The 10227-nt window shown below is 39.0% G+C and overlaps 1 protein-coding gene across 1 annotated transcript; it reads left to right on the forward strand.

Moving 5' to 3' along the window:
* The first annotated feature begins 7866 nt into the window (after positions 1–7866).
* ifnphi2 (interferon phi 2) lies at positions 7867–10227 on the forward strand. The gene is made up of 5 exons (XM_067570458.1): positions 7867–8271; positions 8462–8554; positions 8658–8825; positions 9545–9613; positions 10052–10227. The coding sequence occupies exons 1-5, from the start codon at positions 8143–8145 to the stop codon at positions 10157–10159; spliced, it is 567 nt and encodes a 188-aa protein (XP_067426559.1). The 5' UTR covers positions 7867–8142; the 3' UTR covers positions 10160–10227.

Genomic DNA, 10227 nt, shown 5'->3' on the forward strand with positions numbered 1-10227 from the left:
GGTTCCAGGTATCCTTGAGGATAGTCCAGGCTCGATGTGGGAATCAACTGTAAAAGAAGTTGGTTTTATCATTAATTAGATATTTTTATTTTGGAACTTTGCCAAACTTCACAAAGCTGATGTCACAACATGTAAATTATGATATCCTGTTATAATAATTATAATATCCTATTTTTATTTTTATTTTTCATTATTCTGCAGTGGCGGCACAAGGAATGTGACTGTGAAGCGCTCAGGCCCTCCAATATTATAACATAAAGGGGATAACATATTATTTTCACAATCAAATGATGCCAAACTATATGGGAAGATAGTCTGCTACCCTGTGTGTACGAATCTGAGAATCTGACCTGCAACTACAAATCCAAAACCAAAGGACACAGCAGGAAACAGACAATGGAGGAGTCTGTCAAAATCAGTGGTTTTAGAGAGGAATTCTAGGAGAAATAAGGAAAGACATCTCTGATCTACAGAGAGAGATGAAAAGTTTGGCATCCAATCTAAAGTCCACGGCATCCCATGTGGAAGAAACCAAACCCTAAACCACCTGATGCAACAGCAGAGGGTTGAGGTTGAACATGAGGAGGGAGTGAAGGAGAAGACATAATTTACTTGAAAACTCTTATTGCTGATAAACTTGGCATCTCGTCTGTAAATAATGTGCAAGCTCATCGTTATCTGGTTACTCAGCATCTGACGGAGGGAGCGACCCTCCAGTCTATCGTTGTCCGATTTCTGCAGTGGGATATGAAACAGAAAAGGCCACTTGTTGTAAAAATGAGCAACAAATTGTCTTCAACTACAGCTGGTTGTCTAAACTGCTGCAGGAGAAGCGAGGCTACACGTCCATAAAGAGAGAGCTCAAAGAAAAACAGGTGAAATCAACCTTTCCATCCAAACTGAAAGTTTACACCAAGGACAGCGCCTGCCGCTCCAATCCGCTGCTGAGGCGAGGGAGGCCCTCCAGGAGGGGGTCTCCTGGATTAGTATCATGCAGGATCCAGGGTTCAAACTCAGCAGTCCCCAAAACATACAGACAGCTCCAGACTGGACAGCTGGACAATACGACGCTCCCACGTCTAAAGCTAAAGGACCTGGATCTAGGTAGCATGAATTCTTGGACTCTTCATACCAGTTACAGGAAAAGGTACCGTAGAATAACATCCCCCCCCCCCCCCATACGGACTATAACGGTGTATTGTGTGTAAAGTTTCTTTTTGAATTATTTCTCTTTGTGTTTTTTGTGTATCCGGTTGGTCAACAGTAGATCTCACAATATGTGTAACTCTAATAAACGTTATGGTATGAAGTTTTAGAGGGATTAAAAATCCTATCAAAGGAAAGAAAATCATGAATTTTGCTATAAGTAAAAAATGTAACGTTTTATTTTTGCAAGACTCATCTCTTTCACCTTGCAGTTAAAAAATTAAAAAGGGACTGGGTTGGTCACTGGTGGCAACACTATTTCACAAAAATCTGAATTTTATTGCATCAACCAGCATTGCAGATGTTTGGGGGGGATATTTAATTTGCTTAGGGTCTCTGCTGAAGAAACAAATGGCTTTTATAATTTATATGCCTCTCCTAACTCCGATGGGACTGACTGATACTCACATTGCTCAGTTACAGGACATTCCTATAGTGACTGGTGGTGACCTTTATGTAGATCTGGATACAGTCATAGACCGCTCTCCTCCTGTTATAAACAGATGTCAAAATAAAGCTGAAATAGCCTTGAAAACGTTAATCAAAGATCCTGCACTAACTGATATATGGAGATTAATCCATCCGGTAGAGAGGAACTCCACATAACTCAAGACTTGATTTCTCTCTGGTAAATAAGGCCTGGCTGAGTAATACCACATCATGTGAAACCCGCAGTCAGCACATTTCTGACCTCAGTCCAGTGGAGCTCTGTGTAATAACAGACTCATTTTCCTGCAGAGCTTCTCCCTGCAGGCAACATTTAAAACATTGCTCTATGCTGAAATTGATGTTTTTTTAGAGCATATTATGGGTTCGGTCTTAAACTTTTAACTTGTATATTAAAAAACATTAAAGTTAAAATTTTCTCCCTGAAGATATATATGAAGATATTGATATTGTATCTTTAGGGATTATATGAAAAGCTGTACCAATCAGGGTTCGCTGCTTTTGGTCAAGTATCCACAGAATAGAATATGGAGCTTTTACTCAGTAGTATTATTACTGACAAGATGCTGGGAAATGACTTAACAATTGAAATTAACACAGCTATTCACCAAATGGCCACTGGGAAATCTCCTGGCCATGATGGTCATAATTAACTCACTCCCCTGCTTTTGGCTCATTTTATTAATGTTATCCAGGAGGGAACATTTTCTGGACTTTCTGATGATTGCTGAAGAAGATAAGGACCTTAGTTTATGCAAGAGCTGCCACTCTCAGTTTTGAGTTGGGCTATTAAAATATTGGCGAAAGTGTTAGCAAATAGATTGGAAAAGGTGATAACATCCTGAACAAGTTGGGTTTATAAGACATTGCTTTGGTGCTGATAATATAATGGTGCACAGGTACCTCCCCCAGTCCCACCACAGCTTCCAGACAGACCAGTTATCATGTTAAAAGTCTTAATAATTCTTTGAGGTTTATTACTGAAAACAAGTCAATCTGAGTTTTTGAAGAATTATTTATTCTAGTTGGACCTTTAACTAGCTGAGTTAAAGTCTAGACTAGATGAGATCTGCTTTAAATTTTCCTACTTGTTTTATCATCCCAGTTAATATTAAAATCTCCCATCAGAAGAATCTCTTTTCTAGAATCACATCCTGTTTACTGTGCAGTTGATCATAAAACACATTATTGGCAGAAAGAGGGCGATATATTACAAAAAGGAGAAAGCACATTTGAGGTGACAAGATTACATTTAGTCCAATATATTCCAAATTGTTACAAGATGACCACTGTATTCACTCACATTGGAAAGCATCTCTTATATATATCATCAGTCCACCGCCCTTTCCCTCAGTCCGGCCTGATGTTATAGCCAGGTACAGTCGATGCAGCTGTTTGCATGCAGCCGGGTCTCTGACAGGCATAGAAAGTAAGATTTGAGTCTCTGATCAGGTCTTGTATATGATCACTTTTTGAGAAGACACTGTGAATATTTGAATAAATTTAAAAGAACCAAAATTGGATTAAACTTTGAGCTTTTGTTTATCTGATAGAGATATTTAATCAATTGGTAGAAATGAATTAAAATGGTTAAAAAGGCTAAAATTTGGAGATGACGGATGGAGACGGCCAAACAACTCATTACGCCATCTCGCCTGTGTCATCAAATAGCTCAATGTAAGAGAAATGTAAAATGGAGCCATGTTGTCAGATTTCTGAAAGGTCGCTGAAGCTCAGTCAGTGAAGGCGGACAGACAGAAGAGTTCACCTGACTGGTAGACTGGTAGAGAGAAGGCCTTTAACAAACCAAATCTGAAATACTGTCTTACAGGTCAGTAACAGGAAGTCAGTCCAAAACAGTCTAAAGGGGCAACGCAGGCAGGCAGGTCACAAACAGGTGGAAGGTCAAAACTGCAGGAAGAGGAACAGGAAACAGATACAGAACAGGGTCAGGGTGGCTGGAAGACAAGTATATAACAAATAAACATAGACAAACTGGCAGGGAATGGATGTCAGAGACCAGTATATGTAGTACTGGGACTGATGGTAATGAGCAGCAGGTGGTTGTCGGAGTCATGACAGTTTCTTTTATGTCTAAATAATCCGTCATTTACATGCAGTGTTGTACGGAGACACGTCGTGTTTCTAATGATCAGCTTCTGCAGTCTGAGTGTTTAGACGGTGAGAAGATCAACGTTTTGACATCCTCGTTATTAAAACAGTAAGATTCTCTTTTATTGGTCAAATTATCAGACACTGTAATCTACTCTAAATATATAATCACACCAGATGGTTTAAGATATTTGGACACAGACATGTTTTAAATTTAGACATGAAAACATTTGTTTTTCAAACTGATTATCCTCTTTATAGAGTTTTACCAACAATTAGAAAGATGGAGAAATGTTTCTGCATTAAACAGCTGGTTTCCTTTCTTGACATCACAGTGACGCCTCCTCACGTAATGACTAAACAAACGAGTCGTATAATCTGATCGGATGTTTGTTCTTAATGTTTCAAGAACTGAAAATGAGCTGAAACAACAGAAACCTGTGAGGATGTTCCCACATGTTTCCTGCATCTGCATATTTCACTACAAACTGAAGTCATTCAGAAAAAAACTGAAGAACTGTAGAAACCCCTCAGTAACAGAACGAGGTTTCCTTCCTGTTTCAGACTCATGCTTTCTATTTTGTCTAAATGTAAACTGAGACTTCAGACTTCCTGCCTCCTGAACTCGTCTTTGCGCTCCGCTGTGTGTCGACTCTTCTCCGTAAATGTAAACTGAAGCTCGCGGGTGTTGAACCGCATCGTCTGATCAGTGATTCACTCAGCACTCTGCGGAGTTCTGCGGTCTGAAGGGAAGTTTGAGTCCTTGTTTCCAGACTTGTTGGCTGTTGAAGCCTGTGACCCTCCGTCATGGTATCAAACTGAATCATCATCCTGTTCATTTATCTTGATTAACAAAAAAATCAATCTCATTTTCAGGTTTTTAAGGGAAAATATAATGGATGAATTCTGTGTTGTAAATGTTAATTATTAGATTTTTTAATGTTTTGTCTGCAAAGTTTCAAAAAAAAGAAAAAACAAAACTTACGATATGAAATTCATCCCTGAATTTAAACCTTAAAGTCTTCATTTAAAGTTAACGTGATACTTTTATGCTATTTGGAACATTTAAAAAAACCCACAAACAACACAGATAATCCATCAACAACTCAAAAAATGTTTAATATATTAATTTAATCAATCTATTAATTAACCCTAAATTTGCATTGTAGCTGCAAAATTAAACAATTCAACAGTACAAAATATTTTTAACAGTTTTAACATAAAAACTTCTTAATTTATTTGTTAAATAAATGAATAGTGAATAAGAATCCTTTAAAATGAAACTCCCTTAATAACATCTTAAAGTCATCATTCATGGATGTGATCAATATTTACAGTATTAATATTAATATTAACAAAGAAATTAAAGGAAATCTGCTTTATTTATTTAAACACGGCTGCAATGTTCAGCTGTCCATATACTTTTGGCCATGAAGTGTATTTTTGTATGTCAGACGTCATCGTGAGATACCCCACAACCTCAGCCTGGCCCTGAGAGGAGGGAGGTGGTGGTTATGATGGGGGGGGGGGGGGGGGGGGGAAATTTCCAATTTACAATGAATTTGCAGACATCAGAGTTTCAGTTTCTGCCGGGATCAAGCTTTATTTAAACCACAAGATGACAGAACTGCTGCAGACGTTCTCAGACGAACCACAACAACCACCGACCAAACGCAGAACCAGATCGACATACACCAGGACCTCCAGGACCTCCAGGACCTCCAGGACCAGCTGAACCTCCATCAGACCGTCAGAGACTCGGAAGGTAAGTTCACCTGTTTTTCATGTTAGATATTAAATATATATGATATTAAATTAGAAAACAAACTTTCTTTTCTTTTCCTGAAGAGAAAAAGTTTCACTTTAAACATCAAGGTGGTTGCTATGGTGACATCGAATGTTTCATTCGTAAAGAAATCAATATAATCAATCAATAAATGCAGCATTTAATCAATGATCACAGAATCAGAGTCAGGGAAATAAATCTCATATTGATCATTTATCAGGAAACCTTTAAGAAGTGTGTTGATTAAATTGATCACTTTTATAATATAAATTATTATATATATTTATAAAATCAATCAATCAATCAAATCAATCATTCATGTGATCTATTATTATTATTATTATTGTTTTAAATGTTTCATTTCTTCACATAAAGCTTCTGTAATATGATCAGACATGTTTCTATTGATTATAGATTATAATATAAATATATATAAATATTGAAACATTACTGTGTTTTAGTTTAGTTTTTGTAAAAATAATAATAATATATAAAATGTTCAGTAAGTTCTGAATGTTTTTGAATTTCCTTCATAAAGATTCTTATTATTGTTTCACTGGAAAAACTAAACGATCATCATTTATATTCCAAATGTTTCTTTATGTTCTGCAGCTACGACACATTTTACATTCATGATCTTTACATTTTAAATAAAGTTCAGAGAGTTTGAATAAAGTTTGTACCGACCAGACCATCAGCAGGTTTTAATATTCAGGTTCCTTCACAAACAAAATGGAAGAAACGTGAAAAAACATTAAAGTTGAAACGTGTTGTAAAGTTTGTCGTCAGGAGCAGATTTCCGGGTCGACGGCGGTCAGAAACAGCAGAGGTGGAAATATTTGAAACAGATGCTGATAAGTTTCATTTCTGCAGCAGTTTGTCCTGCTGTAAAGCTGAATCCTTGACTCACTTCTCACTTTTACTCATTTTCATTAATGTTGAAACTTTAAGTTAGAACATGAAGCCTGTCAGTCGAATATGATCATCGCTGTTTCACATCGTTCTCGGTTACACGGCGCTCGAGTCGAATGGAAACTATCGGTACACTCAGCCTGCTGCTGTTAGCCGCGGTCGAGTCCAAACCGTAAACCTGATCGAGCCATGACGAATATTTCCATCTCTCGTTCAGACGCTTCGTATCTGAATCTGGAAAACTGGCTGATCGGAAAGAGAGTCGAGTTTTATGACGAGCGGCGGCACGGACGCGTCCCCGACCGGCTGAATCATAACCAAATATTTAACATGTTTGTACCTCAACGTAACAACGGCTGCAATGGAAAAGATGAAAAATGGAAATGAACAAACCTTTAACTCCGTCACTCGTCCTGAAGGAAACACGCGTGTTTATCAGAGGTGGAAGAAGTACTCAGATACTTTACTGCAGTAAAAGTACATAAGTATTATGAGCTTGATGTAGTTAAAGTATTGCAGTAAAAGTACATAAGTATTATGAGCTTGATGTAGTTAAAGTATTGCAGTAAAAGTACATAAGTATTATGAGCTTGATGTAGTTAAAGTATTGCAGTAAAAGTAGTGGTTTGGTCCCTCTGACTGATATATTATTATATATGACATCATTAGATTATTAATAGTGAAGCATCAGTGTTAGAGCAGCATGTTACTGTTGTAGCTGCTGGAGGTGGAGCTAGTTTACACTACTTTATATACAGTTAGCTAGTTTAGTCCAGTGGTTCCCAACCTAGGGGTCGGGCCCCTCCAAAGGGTCAGCAGATAAATCTGAGGGGTGGTGAGATGATTAATGGGAGAGGAAAGAAGAAAAAACAAAGTTCTGATACACAAATCTGTTTTCAGTTTTTGGACTTTTTCTCTAATCTTTGATTTTTGCTGAAATATTGGATCATTTGAACATTTATTGAAATGAAAGCATGTGAGAAGTTTAGAGGGAAAAATCACTATTTGGTGGAGCTGTTAACAACTCATAGACATGTGAAATGTGACCCCGACTACACACTGCTTTTTGTAAGACGTCAAAAGCCAAAAAGGTTGGAAACCACTGGTTTCATCTTTAACAATGTGTTGTATTTTAAAAGCTTGTTATATTATCCATTGTGTCAAATCTTCATCTGAAAAGTAACTAAAGCTGTCAAATAAATGTAGTGGAGTAGAAAGTACAATATTTCCCTCTGAAATGTAGAAAGTAGCATCACATGGAAATACGAACATGAAGAAACTACAAATGAGTGTGAAAAATAAAATCCAACAACTGAACTGTTTTTATCTTCAGCTTTAAACAAATCAAACATTAACAGACAAGTTTCTGACTTCAGACAAAAGAAATCTATAAATCTAAATGTCTAAACATCAGAGGCCTGAATGAACCTGCAGTGACTCACCTGGCGGAGAAGACGTGTCCTGGTCCAGGTCTCTGTGGTCTGGATCAGAGTCTCTGTGGTTTAACTGGATGACTCACACAGGTAGATGGCCTCTGATTGGCTGATGGGTCCTAACAGACAGCCAATCTGCTGCTCTCTGTTTCAGGTTACCTGAACACACCTGAAGCTGCAGGCTCACTCAGCTCACCTGAAGCATTTCAGACCAGAACCAGCAGAACCAGCAGAACCAGCAGAACCATGACTCCTTCATCCGTCCTCCTCCTCCTCCTGCAGCTCTGCAGCCTCCAGCTGATGCTTGTTGCCATGCCGACCTGCCATCTTCAGGGAACTTTAGTCCAGGAAGCCCACAACCTCCTCAGAGACCTGGTAGGACCCTGACCTTTGACCTTTGACGTTAGCAGAACGTTAGCAGAACGTTAGCAGAACGTTAGCAGAATGTTAGCAGAACGTTAGAGTGCTGCCTTGCTCACAAACTGAAACTTCATCTGATTTCTGTCAGACGACGTCTGAATATTTAAACTATTTAAACCTGAACTGTTTCCTGTCTGACCTGCAGGGAACGCCGTTTCCTGTCCACTGCCTGCCGTACAACGCCAACATCTCCTTTCCAAGCTCCGTCTTCCCTGCTGCCACAGCCAATCACCAACAGGTAATCCTCTGACCTCACCTGAGCCTCTCAGCCAATCAGAGAGCTGCTTTTTATGTTCAACCTGTTTATGTAAAAACTCTGACCTCTGTTTGATTTCCTGCAGTGCCGCCGGGCATTATGGGTCGTGTATGAGTCACTGGACAAGGCGGGGCCGATATTCAACGATGAGGATCACGTGCCACCTGTCGGAGAGGGCGGAGTCAACTGGGACGTCAAGAAACTCGACGACTTCAAGAACGTGCAGGACCGACTGCAGGAGCAGGGCAGCTGTGTGAGTACCAGAACCTCCAGTCTGAGGAACAGCTTCTCTCCTGTTCTGTTCTCATGTTCTCATGTTCTTATGTTCTTCTGTTCTGTTCTCATGTTCTCATGTTCTCATGTTCTTATGTTCTTCTGTTCTGTTCTACTGTTCTCATGTTCTCATGTTCTCATGTTCTTCTGTTCTCATGTTCTCATGTTCTCATGTTCTCATGTTCTCATGTTCTTCTGTTCTGTTCTGTTCTCATGTTCTTCTGTTCTCATGTTCTCATGTTCTCATGTTCTCATGTTCTTCTGTTCTCATGTTCTCATGTTCTCATGTTCTCATGTTCTCATGTTCTTCTGTTCTGTTCTGTTCTCATGTTCTTCTGTTCTCATGTTCTCATGTTCTCATGTTCTCATGTTCTTCTGTTCTTCTGTTCTTCTGTTCTCATGTTCTCATGTTCTTATGTTCTTCTGTTCTTCTGTTCTCATGTTCTTCTGTTCTGTTCTCATGTTCTCATGTTCTTCTGTTCTTATGTTCTTCTGTTCTCATGTTCTCCTGTTCTCCTGTTCTGTTCTCGTGTTCTTGGGTCACTAGATAAGGTTTTGATAGGTCAGGTTTCAGATTTGGTTGAAATGTTCTGGGATGTTTTTTGAGCTGTGAGGAGCTGCTGGCAGGGTGAGAGCTTTCAGTCAGAGTCATGGTCATCCTCCTGTGATGTCTGATGTCCGTTTGTCTTCTGTCTGCAGCTGTCGGACGTCGATACTTCAGGTGTTCTGTCTCCTTACTTCAGTAACGTGACTGCTGTCATTGAGCAGGTAAACTCAAAGTGATGAACATAAAACCTCACGAGATGAAACCAAAGTAAAAATTACAGTCTCATTTTTATAGTAAGATTATTTTGTGTGTAAATCAGATAAAATGTAACATATATCAAAACAAACATACAGGTGTGAATGTGACGACGTCTGCCTGACAAGACAAACTCAGGGGCACAAAGTGATTATTGTTGATATTTATCCACAGAATATTTAATTAATTACTACTTTAATTAATACTTTTCAATTTTTTTTACAATCTTTTACAAAAAATGAAATAAAAAATAAACAATACAATTAAATTTAAAATGTAATTGACTGTATAAATGAGTGAAACTCCTCATGTCTTCTTCATGAATAAATCATTGGATGATCAGTCTGTCAGTCAGTGTGTGGACCAATCAGAACTAAGGGGGCGTGTCTCTGTGTGTCACTCAGGAAAACGCAGCCTGTGGTTGGCAGGCTCTGAGGAGAGATCTGCTCTGGGTCCTAAAGTCCGCTCTGCAGAATCACCACAAGTGTTTCACCTGGAGCCGCGCCCACTGATGAACGGAGCCCCGCCCACCGACGAACAGAGCCCCGCCCACCGATGACGGGACCACGCCCACTGATGA

Source organism: Thunnus thynnus, chromosome 17 (genome assembly GCF_963924715.1).
Source record: "Thunnus thynnus chromosome 17, fThuThy2.1, whole genome shotgun sequence".
NCBI lineage: Eukaryota > Metazoa > Chordata > Actinopteri > Scombriformes > Scombridae > Thunnus > Thunnus thynnus.

What these genes read in the sequence shown, in the direction of transcription:
- ifnphi2 (XM_067570458.1), top strand. Translation starts at nt 8,143, where the DNA reads ATGACTCCTTCATCCGTCCTCCTCCTCCTCCTGCAGCTCTGCAGCCTC. An exon ending in CCACAGCCAATCACCAACAG is followed by an intron (nt 8,555 to 8,657) that starts GTAATCCTCTGA and finishes GATTTCCTGCAG; the next exon opens with TGCCGCCGGGCATTATGGGT. An exon ending in TGCAGGAGCAGGGCAGCTGT is followed by an intron (nt 8,826 to 9,544) that starts GTGAGTACCAGA and finishes TTCTGTCTGCAG; the next exon opens with CTGTCGGACGTCGATACTTC.